Raw genomic sequence first — 18,705 nt, forward strand, 5'->3', positions numbered from 1 at the left:
CTCCGACGCAGAGCCAGCTCCTATCAGATGCAGCTATTGAACAGTGTGTAAAATAGGAGGAGACAAGACGGCGAGACGCAGCTAATAAAAACGGCAGCCGTTATTATTAAGACGAAGCCGGGCTGCAAGATGCAGAGGAGAGAAGGCTGGACAGGCCGGGACGAGAGGAAAAGGTTGGCCAGCGCAGAGCAGCTGAGCTAAGAGGCAGCAGAAGAGGGCAGTTGAGCTGTAAGGCACGATTCGGTGCAGCGCTGGCCCCGGCGTGGGGTAGCAAAACAGGCCCGTCTTCCTGTCTTAGCGCTGCTCCACCGATAGCAGCGGCACTGGGGGCTGCTGGGACGAGCTTATAGGGCCTGTCGCAGCACTCGGCGGCTCGCGGTGGGGTCGTGTGTTTTTTTTTGGGTTGAATGGATTTTTCTTCTTGGTGCGGTGGCCGTTGACAAGCAGCGATGTTCTAGCCCCCCCTGGCGGTACCTGATGGCGGGTGGCGGCGCTCGTATATCCAGAAGTCGCGGTGGCTATTTTAGACGTCGGGCTGGGCCGGACTGGGCGTGGCCATCGTTTTTGCTTTTCTGGTATAAGAAACGGTGTACAAGGTGCGATTGGAGCGCACGGTGCTGACGAGAGGCTGGTCAACGTGTCGCTGGCGCTGATGTGATGGCGCTGTCTTGTCTGCTGGCGTAGGCAGAAGCCGGTGCGTGCAGTATTCGGTGTACAAGTCGTCAATGTGAGGTCTGGGATGAGATGATGCCGGGCAGTACGAAGCAGCGCTACCGCGATGCCGGTGGCAATGGATGGCGCCCTCGCTTTGGGGCCGGTGACGATTCGACGGATGGCTGGCTGGCGCTACACAAGCACACACAGATGGTACAAGTAGCGCGGCGGTGTCAGCAGCGTGAGAGGCTACCTGCGTTTCTCGCACGAGCAAGAGGGAGAGAGAAAGGGTGGCGGCGGCTCTCGAGATGCGAATTACACAGACAGCCGCGGCGCCATGATATAGGATAGAGGTACTACGATGGTACATGTACAGTAGCTTACACGCCGTCTACAGCTTGGATTTGATATCAGGTAGTACAGCATAGGTGCCCGTCCTGCGCAGGCAGCGGAAGAGTGCAGGCAGAGTGCAGGATGCAGAATGCCGAATGCATATACAGCAGCAGGCTAGAAGCAGGCGGGAGATGGAGGACGAGCGAGTCCACCCACGCCTCTCGGTTCTCACACACTTTTTTTTTGTTGTTCCCTCACGCTTCCCGCCGGCCGCCGCTTGCTTCTACTTCTGCTTCTGCTTCTGCTTCTGCTGCATACGAATGAATACATACATACATACATACATACTACATGGCATGCAGGCGTAGATACTGACTGAGAGAAGCCATGGAAGTGACTCAAGCCCAGGACCCAGAAAAGGCCCCAGAAAAGCGCGAGAGGGTGGTGCCCGCCGGGTGTCTTCTGCGGCTGCCAGTGGCCCGCGGCCAGATGAGTTGGCAGTGCATTGTGCATTGCATTGGCATGGCATCTGGGACGCAATCGCATCCACCGGCCAATCCCTGTCCACCACGAAACGGCCCCAGCCTCTGCCAGGCGCTGCCCAATCTGCGTCGTCCACGCACTGCGGCAGCAGAGAAGGGGTGCCAGCTCACGCACAAGGGCCCAATCAGGCGCCGCGCCCGACACCTCCATGCGTCGTCGCCGCTCAGCATCGCAGCAGTAGCACGAAGCGGCCCTCCGTCGCAGCACCAAGGATGCCATGTCCAACCGCCTTGCTCTCCCTGTCTGTCTGTCTGTCTGTCTGTCTGTCTGTCTGTCTGTCCTCTTCTCTGTCTGTTTCTCTCCATCTCTGCTGGCCCTCCGAGCGCCCCGATCAGTCACGTCAAAACGCCTCTCAGCCAATGGCTTTGGCAACGGGGCCGAGCGCGTTCCATCGGAGCAGCAGCAGTTCGTTGCAGTTTCGCCGCTCCGTCATGCGCCGCGTCGTCTGACATGCAACATCAACAAAAACAGCCATGCGTGTGTCGCGGATATATGTACTTGCAGCAAACGTACGTCTTTGCAGGCTCGCAGATCCTGTAAGTCGTATGAGCCTGCATGTTGCTGCGTGCGTAGCGAGAATAAGTGTGTCTGGGCCTATGCAGTTGCCAGTCAGCAATTGAGGCAGGGCAGGAATCGAAGCATCGAGAGGTGGACTCTTGTCTGCAGCGGGCCTTTGCCTAGTGTCTCTGTTACGAGTACGAAGTGCATCTGAGAGAGAACGCAGTTTGTCATCAGCCGCCAGCTCTTCATCCTTCTGCTTCCCTCTCCCCTTTGCTCTATTCACTCTTTCTCTACTCCATTCCATACCCACATGTAGGCATATCAATCATACTGTGATATTTGGCGCATGTCGTAATGCTGGTATCATGTACCAGATTTGTAGTCGTAATTCAACAACAATGGCATCCGCTACATCTAACAAATTGCAAGCATATGCTATTATCAGCTGCTCCGTTATGATATTTCGGAGCCATTCCCAACTCTTTGTACAGCCTGCTCTGCTTTGTAACTTCAGAGGTGCAGTCACATGATACATCACCTGCACCTCAACAACCTTCTGCGTCGCCCATCCATTTTGGGCTCCATAGACTCCATGATACAGACTTTACATACACTTGCAGCAATCTCATGTACGCACAATCCACCTCTTCTTGACCTCCTTTCCGCCGCCTCTCCTGCGCCTCTCCTCCAATGACAGCCACTCAATCGCGAATCCGGCCAGCTACCCAAGCGGTGTGTCTAGCGGGCTGCCATAAGGCTTCCGAGGCTCTGGCGATGGGCTGACCATGTCGATTTGACAACTCACCGCAGGCGACCTAACCAGCCTCGGCTGTTGCCATGCCCGTTCCAGGAAGCTTCACGGGCCTGGCCAACTGAATCGGGACGTGGCTTGGCCTAATCAAAAAGTTTACTAATGTAGGGAATGCCTACTGTATGTATGTACAAGGGGACACGAGGCGAGGCGAGGCGAGGCGAAGCGATGCCAGAAGAAAATTTCTTAGCAGTAGAGCATCACAGCTCGCTACGACCATCTACCCGCGTCAATCAATACCGGTTTGCCATCCATCTGCAGCTGACCACATGCACTGCCTGTGTTGACCAAAGAGCTTCTTCAGCCCATTCTTTCCATGCTCAATTCTGCCCGGCCTGCATGAACGGCGCCTTCTCGAGAGCTTCGGCCTGAATCTCCCAAATGCTCCTCCCGAGCCTTACAAGGTCCGGCCCAAACTGCTCCACCAGCTCTTGTTCATCCATGTGGCCATCCGCGGCCTTCCAGCGATCTTCGTCGGGGGCAAAAGTCAGCGTCTTCCACATGAGCTTCCAGGCGTCTATGGCTTCCCGTGCCTGCGGCGAATCGTTCTGGATGTCCCGGGCAACCATGTAGAACGAGGATCGCTTCGCATGAGCCTTCTTCGGCTTGAAGAGCTGGATGGTAGAGAACCTGCTAAACGTGTGCAACAGGCTCGCCGTGTCGGGGGCATCTAGCTTGTGCAAAAGCACCACCATGGTCCCGCCAAGCGAGACGTGTTCGAGCCCAATGGCGAGCTGCGTCGCTGTCAGACGCCGCGCCTCCCACCGCTCCCGATAGGCAGCCCGGACATGGGTTCTCAGAACCTGCCCGTCGCAGAAGACGAGATGGAAGCGCTGCTCAGGGCCAACGCTGCGCTCCAGCACAAAGCTGGCCGCATCAGGGTTCTCTGCTGGCACGGCGTCCGTGTAACCCATGTCGCCGGCAAACATGGTGACGTCCGCATACTTGAAGGCCACGCTAGAGTCCAGCGGCATGATGATCTCATGCCCTCCCTGAGTGGGCGGCAAGCTGAAGGCCGTGGCTCTGGCGCCAGAATTAATCTTGATGGCCGATTCGAGGAACCCACCCGGAGCCGTGCAGAAGTCTAGAATCTGCGGCCTATCTGGTCTTCTCGCGTGGACGCGGAGCGCGCCGCCAGTTGTTGAGTGCATCTCCTTTGCAATGCCTTTCATCATCTTGTAGAAGAACGTGATTGTTCTTTGGTCCGGGTGGTCTGCTCGCTGTCTCTGCTGTTGGAAGAATACATCTCCAGCTTTGTTTTCCCAACCCTAGTAAAATTATACCGTGTAAGACTTCCGAAGATTACCTCAATACCACACCCTCTCTCTCTCTCTCTCTCTCTCTCCCAAGGGTTCAAGCAGGGAAAAGGGAACAAAGTCAATAAACAGCATACCTTTTGCCGTAGCGCGTCTAGCCTCTGATATTCCGGGGCATTCTGGAGCAGATACGCCTTCAATACACTGGGGCCGGGCTGTCTGCTCGCATCAGGGCACAATCTCGTGTCTGACCCCGGCGAGTTGGGCACGCTCGGTGAATCGCTGGTGGGTGGTGATGACATATCGTCAAAGCTCGGGCTTCATCAACCGTTTGTGCCCAGTTGAATCTCGTAGGCGTTAAAAAAACAAATGATGCTCAGACTCCAGTTTGTGGGCCAAGGGGCGTGTAAGTGTTTAAAAATGCGAGATAATACCTACACTATGACATTGGGCGGCCTACAGCTGTGTGTTTACTTTTTCGTGTTGGATAAGGCTTATTCACTTTTCTGGCTGGTTGCCTCGTTCACTTTGCTGTCAAGTCAGCCTAATGGACTCGTCATGTCACTTTTTGGGTACGGCTACCCGACTGTCGAACGGCCAACAGCGGGAGGCCAGCTGAGTAGCGACGTATAAGCTGCCAGGAGAGCCTGACACTCTACATTCGCTGTTTCATGTGGGAGCCTCCCACGTACGTCTACCTACACAGTAAAAGGAAGTACACTATCGTGTAAGGCAGTGAATTGGACGGCCTCGCGTATTAGAAGCAGCTGTTGGTCACGATGAGCTTCCCCTCCTCGTACAAAAATAAGGCTGGTAAAAAAAAAAAAGAAAGAGAAGCAGTAAATACGACAAGACCCAATTTTAGCCAGCCACGCATCTTGCTCCACGTTTGCCGTTTAACTCGGCCAGGCTGGCTGCGTTGGTTGCGTGAATTAATGGGAAGCGAAAGTGGGAAAAGGGCACATGTGCGTGGCAGTCATGTTTTGGGAATCGGTGGGTGGATAGAGAGTGAGTGGATGGGGAGAATTTGTGTAAGTCGAGGGCAACGGGTATGGAGGATGGGGGTGGGATGAGATTGGGTTTTGTGACGATGTAAAAGAGGGAGTTTCGTTTCATGTGGCTGGGAGTGTTTGAGCGTGGATATGAAGTTGATGGCGAATGAATGATGAATGTTCTCTTTATTGGCTTGTTTGTGTATTTACTGTTGATGCATTTGTTGTGAAGACACGACATGGCATAATAAGCATAACTTTTGGCGTTTTTATCGAATAACTACCCTAGATGTATTCATATCACTTGAGGAAATATATTATAAAACAAGATGTGACAGAATTCAGGTTGAATTTTAGTCAGCTGCTATTACGCAAGTGGTAATGCATGCGATGGAGAACCAAAAGACAATGCTACCGAAATAAGAAACATATATGTGATATAATACATGGCGCTGTACAACTCCATCCGCAATAACCGACCACTGCACTGCGCCCATCTAACATTCCCTTCCAAATCGAATGTCAAACTCCTTTAGCACGCTCATGATACTTGCGGCTTCTACTTCTATAGGGACTCTGCCCGCCGGCACTGGTCGAGTATCGTTTGGTGTTGGGTGAGCTTTTAATTTTGGCAGCCAAGTACCAATCTCATCGGCAGCCTGCTCAAAGTTGCGATGACTGGACAGTGTTTGGTACGCCTCTGCACAACTCAACCCAAGGCTGGGTAGGCTAGGTAGTGTAATCTTCTCTTGGCTGGGCTTGGACTTGCAACACCCTCCGCCAGCGCCCTTTCCGCCGCAGCAGCCATCTGAGCTGGCACCATTCTCGCGGTTGAAGTTGGCAGCCATCAGTCTGCAAAAGAGACCCGATTTGGGGTCAGCCTGACACTGCGCGCATGTGCCCGGGCCATTAGGTCCGCAGCTGCCACGTGAAGCGGTGGTTTCTGGCTGCGGCTTGGAGCGAGCTTCCTTTCGGCGTGGTAGCTTGACTGCTCCATCGGCGGTCATTTCCATCGCCATGGGTGGAAGCGGGGTGACAACGTCCGTCTCCATGGGAGGTGGTGTTCGGGTTTGTCTTGTAACTGGAGATGCATCGGCTGGTGCCACGGTTGGGGCATTCATGGCTGTATCCGCACACACACAGTATGTTCCATCTTTACAGAATCCACAGCTGTCTCTAAATGAGCTATCTCTAAATGAAAGAGAGTCTGTGGAGGGAAGTTGCTGTATGATGGAGCTCGGCTGAGGCTGCTGTTGAGACGTTGGCTTTGAGAACATGTGACTAAAATCTGTTTCCCGGCTACTAGCAGCCATTGATCGCTGCCGCTTCTCATCAGACGCTTTCCCCGAGGGAGATATAGGGCGTTTCAAGTCAGATCCAAGACCTGATATTTTGGTGGCATCGTCTAAGCAATGGCATGGTGTTCCAAATCCACATTTGCCGCACCCGTTGACTGCTGATGCGAGAACTTCCTCGGCACAAGCGCAGTGTCCGTTTGGTGAGCAGCTGCCGCAAGTAAGATGAGGCTCGGATAGATCTTGAGGAGAGTGAGCGTCCAGTGTCTCTGGCGGTGAGACGATTTGTGAGATGGAGAAATGCCGAGTTGCGGCATGCTGCTGAGCCAATCGGTCGTCCGAGAGGCTGTGCCTTGGCTGGGGATGTTGTTGCCGACCATATGGCTGCGAGTACATGGAACCCATGCTGTCTGATCGGAAAGCGGCCTGGTCATATCTGCGATTGAGCGCCTCTGCTTGCATCTCAGCTCTCATGCGCTCTTGGCGCTCTCTCTCCAGCATACTCTCCAGTAGTAGGCATCTGGACCGGAATGACTGGACATCCAGCTCCAGAGTGCGAATCTTTTCATTTAGTTCCGCCTCATGTGCATCTTGGACCTTCTTGTTCTCATCCAGCATCTCCTCGAGCTCGCCAACCCGCGCAGCCCTTCTCTCCCGGAAGGCCCTCTGGGCAGCTCGGTTCTGCGCCTTGCGCTTGGTTGGCGGCGTGTCAGTGGCGGGCTTCCTTCCAGGCTTCGGCCGTGGTGGAATAACCCATTCCTTGGAAGTCATGGACATCTTGGGCTGTGGCTGCTCCATGGGAGGATTGGGACTGATGACGGCCGTCATTGACATTTTGTCGACTGGAGGCAGTGAAATGCGCACAAATGGGGCGGGTTGTGGCGGGGCGGCGGGTTTTCGGTGAGAGGGCAGCGGCGCCCGTTTGGGAGCAACAGGAGCCGAAGATGCACCTGCAGGCGGTGAGGGCTCGTCTTTGACGGTAGGAAGCAATCCCTTGTTGCAGTCCGATGGAGTTTCACTGGATCCTGGCTGGCGAAGAGGAGATGTCGTTGGTGAAATGCTGGCCATAGTGGTGCGAGCTGAATTGGGTGGGTTCGGAGAGGGATGATCCGTGATTGGCTGTCGGCGGCAGCTCGGAAGCCCGAGAAGGAAAAACTGGGGCCCGTTATGCAGGGAAACGGCTCTATCTGGCGTTGATCTGTTGACGTGCTCGAGGTTCCTTATCGTCTGGTTGCAGTTGAACTGATTACAAAAATGTTTAAATAATTCTCCGTAGTGTTGCAGGATATTATACGGTAGTAGCGGAGGTCGGAGGGAGTAGTCGTTGTCTCGTTCGCACGTGGCCAATCTTCAGGAGGTAGTTTCGGGCCTTACACCGAGAGTTGGCCGAATAACTGTAGAGCTGTCTTGTATGAGGGTGATGAGAAGAGGTAATGATTAAGACAGATGTGAATGTAGAGATGACAGAATTGAGATGGCGGGAGCCAGAGAGGGATTTGTGAGTTGTGAATTTTTCGTGTCCCGAGCGTACCCGGCTGGCCTTTTAACAGCATAATGGTCCGATTCTAGGAGACAGCGGGTGGGCTTGACAGATTGATAAGATGTGATTGATAAAAATTTGACGCGCCATCAGCCACTAGGCTGCACCCACCTTTGATGAAACAATCCAATCAGATACCTTCGGCTCGTCCATGTCCCCGCTATGAGTCTCACTACTCCATCTACCTTGACGTCCTTTGACCGAGAACTGCGCAAATCTGCGTTAATTGTCGTTGTTTACCTAAGAGGGATGGGTCCCTCAACAGATTGTTGCCTTGTTTGGCCATTAGAGACACCGACTACTGCTGCTTGCACGTGAGGTTACCCAAGGCTCGACCTAGCTGTCTGGAGGGACATATGAAGCGAAGATGGTCTGGGTTCGGATCGTATTCGGATTACGAAGAGCAAAAGGCGAGAATGTCCTAATATATGCTAATGGCATTAGTCTATCGTGACTCAAATAGCCCACCTTGAGAACTCAATTGGCAAGAAACTGTTGACTACTAGCGTTTGATGCCGGTTTTTGGCTAGAGACCCTGAGTTCGCTCCAGAGATTGGCGTGGCTGAAATTGCTTCCTTACAAACTCCTAGATGGGCGGACTGTTATGAAATGACATAGCCCATTTTGATCAAGCGAGAAGTTTAAACACTGGATTTTCTCTTCGAATGGCGCTGTAGTTGAGAGACGCAGCAGTTTATCTTCGAGCTAGATCTATATGCTCGTAGTGGGGTTATGCACCAATGCGATCACGGCTCGTCGAGACTATCCACTTCCTGATCCAATTGACATGTGTCTCGCTCTATCCAGGGCGATGTCGCGAGTGCTTCTATTTTCAGTGCATCTTTGTATTTGAGTGATTCATTAGCGTTTCGGTTCTTAATTGTCGCTATTTTCTTCGTCCATGGCCGATTTCACCCTCCCTCTCACGCTGCCACGGCGCCCTGGGCGACAGAATGCGTCAACCTTCAATCTCGGCTCCTCCAACTCTTCAGACACCGAAGACGATGCGCCATTACCATTCCCAGCGGCGCTCCCACGCACCGATTTCTTAGTCACGGAGTTCCAGCCGGCCGCATATCTATCTGCTCTCCCCCATCGCCACCAGACCCTTGAAGACCTACGATCAGACCTCCGCGAGCGAACGGCAACCATCAGCGCTGAGCTCCTGGAGCTTGTCAATTCGAACTATACTGCTTTTCTATCACTCGGTTCAGAACTGCGAGGAGGCGATGAGAAGGTCGAAAATGTCAAGGTTTCGCTTCTTGGCTTTCGTAGAGCAGTCGAAGAAGTTAAAGAAAAGGTCTCCGAGCGCAGGAGGGATACGGAGTCGCTTACCAACGAGCTGCGAGACATACGGTCAGATATTGAACAAGGGCGAGCAATGCTAGAAGTATCGGAGCGACTATCTTCCCTAGAAGAAACGCTGGCGTTGGATAGCCTACCTCAAAAGAAAGGAACCGCGGACTGGGATGACGATAGTGAAGACGACGAAGAATTCGAGAAAGAAGCCGTCGAGGGTCTGATAGGGAGTCCGCCTTCGAAGCTGTTGGCCTCAGCGCGCGAGTGTAGTCATATTACGGCACTGATTGGTAAGCTAGATGACGGTAATGCTTTTGTCGTCAAGCTGAGGGCGCGGTTGACGAAATGCCGGAATACGCTACTATTGGATTTGAACAATGCTCTCAAGGAAGCTAGAGCCGCTGGGACGAAAGGTCAGGGTCGAGTCATGGGCTATCTTGGTGTTTATAGAGCTCTTGACGCGCAAGGAGAGGCTGTCAAAGTTCTCCGCGGTAGATGATCACTACATTTCAAACCATAAAAACAAAACATAATGATACCCCATGATTAAACGTTACATCTAGCCTTCTCTTTTTTTGCATTCAATTGGATATTGTACACTTTGTATATGTCGTTAATGATTACATGACGCTTGACAATGCTTCGACTGTAAGCGTGCTCTCCGCCTCGTTCAGCTTGCCGTTCAAGCTCAGCGCCGGACCATTCGTTGTGCTCAGAATAACCTCATGCACTTCTTTTGAGACTTCCTCCGAGATCTCGGCGCATTCCGCCTTGACCTTCTTCAACAGCGCTTGGATATTGGCCTTGAGCTGGTCGGGCGTGTGGCCAAGCTGTCCGATGGCCATTCGAATGACGCCCTGTCTCTCACGGTAGTCCGCCGCACCGGCTGAGTCGCGAATGGATTTGACCACGTCGTTTACAATCGTCTTCATTCTCTTGCTGGGCATGAGGCCCTTGGGACCCAAGATTCTTCCCAGGCCGGCCTTGTTCAGGGCCTTTTCGCTGTTTTCATGGCAAATCAGGCGGTCGAAATCAATCTTTTCTTGGCGGATAGCTTCGAAGAGCGTCTCTTCTCCAACGGCAACAGCGCCGGCGGCGGTGGCAGCAGTCGCGATGTCGCTACCCTCGGGGCAAATGACGGCAATTTGCCAATCGCTCTGGACGGGATGCGGCAGTCTGATGCTGTTTTTTATCACAGGGCCGTTTCTTGCTGTTTTAAGGTTGATATGAATCTCGTATTTGATCGAAGCAGGAGGTTGGCCGACCTCGATGGCTCGGAGGACTCTGCTCAAGGGCTCAGCAAATTTGCCTATAGACTTAGGTCTCATTTCCCCAAACCTACCGCATAGCATCGCATAGTGTGTGCTGTGGGAATCCCCTCTTCTCCAGGTTGTGTCGCTTAAAATCCTTGGGAACGGCCTTCTTTTTTGTCGTCTTTTTTGTCCGGATGACAGAGGCTTGTCGGGATTGAATCAACGCAGGCGCGAGGAATCGGGGTATCGTCGGCACGAGCGGTCGTATTGATGGCTGTGAGAGCGTCAGCTTGGCCACAGAGGCTAAGCATCGATCAATTGGAGCCATTTCTGCCGCTGAATGAGTTGAAACTGGGATTTCTTCAACTGCGCCAGAAGCTCGCCATATTCTGCGGCGTCCTGCCTCGGAAATTAGGCTGAAAAATGGACAAACTCTTATCGATAAAAATGTGTGGCACGACTGACGGCCCCTCGTAGCAAAGGTCAGCCCCTCCATCTTCCCCACCAAGCGCCGAAAATCGTTACTTGAGTCACGAGAAGCTTCTCTGCTTCTTGCACTTCATCTTTTGTTGACTTTGAAATTCGAAAAAGCGGAAAAGATGAAGCACGACGAGCTCGAGGCCGTTTCCGGCAAGCTGTCCGGCGATTTCCGCACCATTGAGCCTTTCATGCGGGATCTGGACAAGCACCTGACGCTTCGATCCTATCTTGAGGGCTACGCTCTGGGAGAGCTCGACACCAAGATCTGGCAGACTCTGAGGGCCAACAAGGTCGCCATTGGTGCCATTCGACGAAATGGACTCCCCAACTTGACTCGATGGTTCACTTTCATCGAGCAGTCTCACCCTGAGATCCAGGAGGCCACCAAGGCCGAAGCTGCGGCCAAGGCTAACAAGGGCGGTGCAAACTACAACCTCGCTCTTCAAGACACTGACAAGGGCGTCGTCACTCGATTCCTTCCCGAGCCTTCGTATGATATACAAGCCTTTTCTCTTGTTCTTCTAGCTCTTCTAACTTGCTTTTGCTAGTGGCTACCTTCACATCGGACACGCTAAGGCTGCTCTTCTCAGCGACTACTTTGGCCACACTGCCTACAAGGGCCAGATGCGCCTGCGACTGGACGACACGAACCCCGACAAGGAGAAGGAGGAGTTCCAAGATGCCATCGTTGAGGATTTAGCTCTCATGGGTATCAAGCCTGACAGCCTGACCTACACTTCCGACTACTTCGACTATCTTTATGACATGTGCAAGAAGCTGATCACCATGGGCAAGGCGTACGCCGATGATACTGATCAGGAGACAATGCGCGCCCAGAGAATGGACGGTATCCCCTCAAAGCGCCGTGATAGAACCGTCGAGGAGACTCTCCGAATTTTCGAAGAAATGAAGAATGGCACACCGGAAGGTGTAGCACACTGCATTCGCGCAAAGCTATCTTACGACAACCCCAACAAGGCCATGCGCGATCCTGTCATCTACCGATGCAACGTTGACACACCTCACCACCGTACCGGCACAAAATGGAAGATGTACCCCATGTACGACTTTGCCTGCCCAGTGGTGGACAGCCACGAGGGAGTTACTCACGCTTTGAGATCTACCGAATACACGGACCGAAACCCCCAGTACCAGTGGTTCATCGATACCCTTCAGCTGCGTCAAGTCCACATGTGGGATTTCTCCAGAATCAACTTTGTCAAGACATTCTTGTCCAAGCGTAAGCTGGCTAAGCTGGTTGATGCTGGAAAGGTTTGGGGCTGGGATGATCCCCGGATGCCCACCATTCGTGGTATCCGAAGACGTGGTATGACCATTGAAGCTCTGCGCGACTTTATCATTAAGCAGGGCCCCAGCCGAAATGTTGTCAACATGGACTGGACTACTTTCTGGGCCAACAACAAGAAGGTTATCGACCCTATCGTGCCCCGATTCACAGCTCTCCTGAGCAAGGACTTGGTCAAGGTTACTGTTGCCGGATCCGAGGCGCCTTCTGCCGTTACTGTGGAGGAGCGACCAAAGCACCCCAAGAACGCAAGCGTCGGTTTGAAGAAGGTCATTTTCTCGCCTACTCTTTACATTGACCAGGCCGATGCCAAGAGCTTCAAGGCGGACGAGGAGATTACCCTCATGGGCTGGGGCAACGCCTTTGTTAGAGATCTCTCATCTTCGGCCGAGCCGGTCACAAGCCTGAAGCTTGATCTCAACTTGAAAGGAGATTTCAAGACAACCGACAAGAAGATTACTTGGCTGTCTGCTGAGGGCTTCAAGCTGGTCCCTGCCGAGCTGTGGGAGTTTGACTATCTCCTGACCAAGGACAAGCTCGAGGAGGAGGACAACTTTGAGGACTTCTTGAACCCCAACACGGCGAGCATGGAGGATGCCGTTTGCGATGCTGGCGTTGGTGAGTTGAAGGCGGATGACATTATTCAGCTTGAGCGTAGGGGATTCTACAGAGTGGACAAGGGCTTGAATGACTGGGCGCCTGGCGAGGCTGGATTGAAGGGACCGAGAGTTGTCCTGTTTAGCATTCCGACCGGAAAAACTGGTCCTAAATAAGTTTGCATAGGACAATAAAAAATAAGACTGGTCTACCACTGACTGAAGATTTGAGCTGTGATAGATTTAGAAGAATTCAGCCAAGGCTGAGTTGAAATTGCACTGCCACCTATAGGGGCTGTAATTATGCGGCTCGTCTGGAAATGCCCAATCACGACCGCAGGCCTCTCTGAGGGGAATTGACATCTATTGGACAGCCTAATGTACATAGACGCCTAATTCAATTTTACACGCATATCAGGCGCCCGGCAATAAAAGCAGCGCGCCTTTACTTCATCAGTTTCACAAACTCTTGTCAGGCTGGTCTATCGACTCCAATATTCTTCCTGGCCAAGCTCTCACACGTAACCATTGCAGAAATCCGAGCCGCAGTCGAACTGGACAAGCAAGCAGTAACAGGCCAGCTCACTATGCGCCGTGCACCTGTTACATTTTCCATCTCTACAGTGCGTCTGAGAGCCTAGAGCGGTCGAGCATATGAACTTTGACCTTGTACTGGCTCGGTTTTCTCTCGGCACCAGTAGCACTTACATTGATAGCAGTCGTATCGCGGAGACCATGGATGAGCTTACTCCAGAACGCCTCACAAACAACAGCTACACTGTGGGGTGGATCTGCGCTTTGGACGTGGAGTTGGCAGCATCAGTGGCAATGCTGGATTATGAGCACCCGAAACTTTCTCAGGTTCAAGGAGACACAAACACTTATGTTCTAGGCCAAATCGACCAGCATAATATTGTTCTTACATGCCTCCCATCGGGAACAACAGGGACAAATGCTGCGGCCAATGCTGCAACTAACATGCTGCGCAGTTTTCCAAGCATCCGCTTTTGCTTGATGGTAGGCATTGGAGGCGGCGCTCCAAGTGTTTCCAGTGATGATCCGTGTGGAGATATCCGGCTTGGAGATGTAGTTATTAGCTGCCCATCGGCAAATTCCGGTAACTTGATCTTTTGTCTGCTCAAGTTTCTCAGTGCTTATCGAAATTTTAGGTGGCGTTTTGCAATATGACTTTGGCAAAACGATGAGCGAAGGCAAGTTTATTCAGACGGGCGTTTTGAACAAGACGTCAATAGTATTAAGCAGTAGCGTTTCAACTTTGCGAGCGCGCCATCGAATAGAAGAAAGCCGTATTCCTCAATACATTGCTCGTATGCTTAAGTCGAACAGAAAGATGCAAAGAGAATTTTCCCATCCTGGCTTGGAGCATGATCAACTATTTCGAGCGGACTACGAACACCCAAATGGAGCACCAACTTGTCACTCTTGCGATATAGAAGTCTTATTACTCCGAAAATCTCGCGGAAATACAAATGCAATAATTCATTACGGCCTTATTGGCTCGGCAAACCAAGTTATGCGACATGGAGCAACTCGAGATAAGCTTCGTGACGAGAAGAACATCATCTGTTTCGAGATGGAGGCTGCTGGGCTTATGGATGTCTTCCCTTGCCTCGTTATCCGGGGAATTTGCGATTATGCAGACTCGCACAAGAACAAAAATTGGCAGCCGTATGCTGCAGTAACGGCGGCCGCTTGTGCCAAAGAAGTGTTATTAGCTACGCCAGCCTCCGAGGTTCCTATAAAAACGTTTTTCACTGGAGAGGCTATATACGTATGTTAACAATCAACCAAGAAAGCAGGACATGTAACATGATTTGCTAATATTGGTATTAATATAGAATATGCTTCAAGCCACTTTGGACAAGGTCAAATGGGATCAGTTGCTGGAATTGCTTCCATTACGAGACGAGGCACATCATGAATATCTGGAAACACCCGAAAACTACTATAATCCCGTATTTTATTGGGCATTGAGAAATATAGACTTTAAGCAATGGAGGCTAAATCAGGGTCCTCGTGTTCTTTGCATCACGGGCCATCCATCGGCACGAATCCTCGATCAGATCTCATTTTACGTTGTGGACCGAGAAAAGGCGGCCGGTAACTCTGCTCTGCTCCTGTTTTGTTCAAGCATAATTGCTGGGACAAGTATCACTACGTTCTTTCTCATGTTGCTTCTGGAGCTAGTACATTGCTCACCAGAAGAACAGAGAACTTCAATCACCCGACTCTTCTTCAGTAAGCTACTAGAAACCCTTGACGTAGGTATTGAGGACTGGGAGGAAGAGAAGTTCAACGAAGAAACCTTCTTGAAATATATGAAGAACATTCTAAAAAACGCAACAACTTGGAACGTGTTCAGTTCATTGAAGACAGCATTCGGCATTGAAAGGCAAAGGCGTTTGCTAATAGTGATCAGCAATCTAGATGCATTCGAATCTGTGAATGAACCTGATGGCTATGTTCTTCCGCTCATAAAAGATCTTCAGCAACAAAATGCGAACATCAAGATACTGCTCACAAGTTCGGAAAGATTTGACACTACACAATATTATAAAGGTTTTATGCATATTGAACATAATAAAGAAAGACAAGGTTGGTCAACAGCCTGTGACCCATTTTTGGAAATAATCAGGTTATGATTAACTGATTAACGATAACGAACGCAGAGTGTTTACGAAGTCTTCAATTTGATAACACCCGATACGATAAGATTACGAAAGAACACGAGGGATCTTTTGGATGGATCTGGTCACATGATGAATATAAAACCTGGTCGGCCTCTGATACTTCCAGACTCTTATACATCCAAGGAAAACCTGGCAGTGGCAAAAGCACCCTCATGAAGTATTTCAACCAGAATCTGCTCCTTAAGGAACCGGCGGCTCAACGATCCATTGTGGCAAGGTTCTTCTACAGTTTCAGAGATGGCGAACTTCAAAGAAGTCACTATAATATGCTTTTATCGATTTTATACGAGATTTTGTACCAAGACGAAGGCTTTTTCTACCATCATTGCCAGGCCGAGTATCGGGCCCATCGGCATAGCGAACCTCATTTCAAGTGGAGTTATGATTCACTGAAGAGAACTCTCAAATCTTTACAAGACTACCGGACGAACAAACGATATTACTTAACCATTGATGCGATAGATGAATCGGAAGAAAAAGATAGGCGTGAAATTCTTGGCCTACTCTTCGATTTATGTTCTGAAACAAAACATTCCGTTGTGAAGATATTCATGGCCAGTCGTCCAGTTGCACAGCTTGAAGCTCGCAGAGGTCAATTCCATAACTTCATAAATTTGGATGATGAAACAAGATTCGACATTTATAACTATGCGCAGTCGCAACTCCACAGTCTCAATTCAACAAATCTCCTTTCCCAGGCAACTGCATACATGCTGCAAAATGCTCAAGGAGTGTTTCTGTGGGTAAAGTTGATAAGTGAACAATTAATAGAGGCTCATGAGGAGGGCTATTCGGAAGAAGAAGTATTTGAGCTTCTTAAACGGCTTCCTACTGAACTTGAAGACTTTTACTGCCTCATGCTGGAGAAAATGAAGCATAATAAGTCGTCTCTTTCGCATGCGGCCAAAATATTTCGATTTATTCTCTTTGCAAGGCGCCCTCTCACGGTTGACGAAGTTCTTCACGTCATTGGTATTTCAAATAGCGTTGACTCCAATACTACGTTTATTCCTTCTGATGTCTCATTCGAAAGGTTCATTCCGTCATCCGAGAGGATTATTCTTTCAAGCGGAGGCAACTTTCTAGAAATCAAGATGCAGAATGGTATGAATAAAACAGTTTCCAGGCTTTGAATATATTCGCTAACGATTTACAGGCAACAAGATAGTTCAGTTTATGCATCAGACCGTTCGCGAATTTTTCCTCAATCCCCATGGGCCAGTCGCGAATTCAGAATTCTGGGTATCTGATAAGTATGCACATATTAACATAGCTGTTACTTGTATCCAATATCTTTCGGTATGCGTCACAAATACCTCTCTAGCGGAGGAATTTCCTGATGTCAACAACTGGGATACAACACACTATCGAGATTATTGCCATTATCTCAATAGAAGACCGCTTGCAGCATATGCTCTCGGCTACATAGGATCCCACGTTGAGATTTGTGAACCGAGCTCCAATATTGAATATGCCACTTCTCAACTTATCGAGCACTTGACTGAAGTCACTGCCGGTGCTTACTTGCTGGAGAGTTGGGCCTGTTCTGGGCTACGACAGGGCTTTTTGAGCACAAGAAATACACAGGGCGCTGTGGCAATGGCTTTTAAATGTGAAATACTGCGATATTCATCTATTCATGGACTTAGAATTGCGACTGAACTCGCTTTACTCGCGGAAACAGTTACCGATTTCCAGGATAAAGACGGTCGAACGCCACTCTCTTTGGCCGCTGGGAGCGGGCATGAAGCTATTGTGAAGTTACTGCTCGATAAAGGCGCCAAGGTTGATTCAAACGATAATAATGGCCTGACGCCTCTTTCGTGGGCTGCTATAAACGGACATCGAAATATTGTCATATGGCTTTCAGAGCATGGTGCTTCTACTGATCAGTCAGATAATCATGGTCGATCACCGCTGTCGTGGGCTGCTGATCAAAATCACCTGGATATTGTCAAATGTTTAGTCGAGAAAGGCGCCTATATTAACAGGGGGGATCGGTTCGGCAGATCGCCATTATTCTTGGCTTCTAAGCACGGCCACTTGGCTATTGTTGAATTTCTGTTCAACAATGGTGCCATTATTGAACATGTCGATAAATTAAACATTACGCCGTTTTCATTTGCTGCTGAGAAAGGCCACTTAGCTATTGTTAAATTTCTAGCTAGGAAGGGTGCCGTTACCGACAGACGGAATCAGTTTGGCAGAACCCCCCTTTCATTGGCTGCTGAGCACGGTCACTCAGCTATTGTCAAATACCTCGTTGAGCAAGCTGTCAGTATGGAAACTCGCGATAATAGCAAATCGCCGCTTTCATGGGCTGCTGCGCGCGGCCACCTAGCTATTGTCAAATTTCTGACTGAGAAAGGTGCCAATATTGAAAACACTGATTGGTTTGGGCTAACACCCCTTTCATGGGCTGCTACATATGGCCACTTGGCTGTTGTTAGGCTCCTGATTGAGAAAGGCGCTTGTATCAATACCAGAGATGCTTCTCATAAAACGCCCCTTTTTTTGGCTGTCGAACACAATCATCTTGATGTTATTAAGTTCCTAGCTGGGAAAGGTGCTGCTACTGAGATTGGTGATGATAGTGGTCGAACGCCGGTTTCAGTAGCTGTTGAAAACAGCCGATTGGACATTGTTAAGTTTCTAGCTGAATTGTGTTAAAATTCGTATTGAGGAAAGGTTTTGGCCAAACACCGTATACATGGGCTGATAAGAACAAATGCTTTGATTGCTATCAAATTACTTCTTGTAACAAGCACTGCTCATTATTCAGAAGCTTGATGATAATGACCTAACCGTGACTGAAGCTACCAATTATGTAGAGTAAGAAAGTGTAAGCTGTGATTTCAAGCATACCATGGATGCAGGGATCATCTTGAGTCAGTACCGGTGTCGTAGACTGCTATGTATCATGAATACAGCTGTATTATTAGGCGGAGTCATGCATTAGCCGTCAAGGGCGTAAAAAGAAATCTTCAGTTCAAAATAGGTAGTAGCATAATAGTGCCCAGTTCATCAAAATGTTCCGTATGATGACGCTGATTGAGTAAACGTGCTCCTCGCTCTCAACTGAGTTTAATTCACAAATGTGTATACAGACCATGCGGTTACATAGTTACTACCTCC

The 18,705-nt window shown here is 50.3% G+C and overlaps 6 protein-coding genes across 6 annotated transcripts; 3 read left to right on the top strand and 3 right to left on the bottom strand.

Moving 5' to 3' along the window:
• Window positions 1-3,162: 3,162 nt before the first annotated feature.
• TGAM01_v204255 (hypothetical protein) lies at window positions 3,163-4,400 on the bottom strand (the record flags this gene model as incomplete). Its single annotated transcript, XM_018808548.1, has 2 exons — window positions 3,163-4,110; window positions 4,236-4,400. The coding sequence occupies 2 exons, from the start codon at window positions 4,398-4,400 to the stop codon at window positions 3,163-3,165; spliced, it is 1,113 nt and encodes a 370-aa protein (XP_018658204.1).
• Window positions 4,401-5,587: 1,187 nt separating this feature from the next.
• On the bottom strand, window positions 5,588-7,453 carry TGAM01_v204256 (hypothetical protein; the record flags this gene model as incomplete). The annotated part of the gene is made up of 1 exon (XM_018808549.1): window positions 5,588-7,453. The coding sequence occupies one exon, from the start codon at window positions 7,451-7,453 to the stop codon at window positions 5,588-5,590; it is 1,866 nt and encodes a 621-aa protein (XP_018658205.1).
• Window positions 7,454-8,826: 1,373 nt separating this feature from the next.
• On the top strand, window positions 8,827-9,723 carry TGAM01_v204258 (hypothetical protein; the record flags this gene model as incomplete). The annotated part of the gene is made up of 1 exon (XM_018808550.1): window positions 8,827-9,723. One exon carries the CDS (start codon window positions 8,827-8,829, stop codon window positions 9,721-9,723), a length of 897 nt encoding a protein of 298 aa, XP_018658206.1.
• Window positions 9,724-9,844: 121 nt separating this feature from the next.
• On the bottom strand, window positions 9,845-10,805 carry TGAM01_v204257 (hypothetical protein; the record flags this gene model as incomplete). The annotated part of the gene is made up of 2 exons (XM_018808551.1): window positions 9,845-10,508; window positions 10,567-10,805. The coding sequence occupies 2 exons, from the start codon at window positions 10,803-10,805 to the stop codon at window positions 9,845-9,847; spliced, it is 903 nt and encodes a 300-aa protein (XP_018658207.1).
• A 151-nt stretch (window positions 10,806-10,956) lies between these two features.
• On the top strand, window positions 10,957-13,036 carry TGAM01_v204259 (glutamyl-tRNA synthetase; the record flags this gene model as incomplete). Its single annotated transcript, XM_018808552.1, has 2 exons — window positions 10,957-11,447; window positions 11,506-13,036. Coding segments are annotated over 2 exons (2,022 nt in total), but the record flags the coding sequence as incomplete, so codon positions are not given.
• A 477-nt stretch (window positions 13,037-13,513) lies between these two features.
• On the top strand, window positions 13,514-18,240 carry TGAM01_v204260 (kinesin; the record flags this gene model as incomplete). The annotated part of the gene is made up of 5 exons (XM_024549377.1): window positions 13,514-13,976; window positions 14,029-14,651; window positions 14,719-15,475; window positions 15,550-16,674; window positions 16,727-18,240. 5 exons carry the CDS (start codon window positions 13,514-13,516, stop codon window positions 18,238-18,240), a joined length of 4,482 nt encoding a protein of 1,493 aa, XP_024405841.1.
• Window positions 18,241-18,705: the final 465 nt, after the last annotated feature.

The sequence above is a fragment of the Trichoderma gamsii genome, assembly GCF_001481775.2.
Source record: "Trichoderma gamsii strain T6085 chromosome Unknown Scaffold_12.2, whole genome shotgun sequence".
Lineage (NCBI taxonomy): Eukaryota > Fungi > Ascomycota > Sordariomycetes > Hypocreales > Hypocreaceae > Trichoderma > Trichoderma gamsii.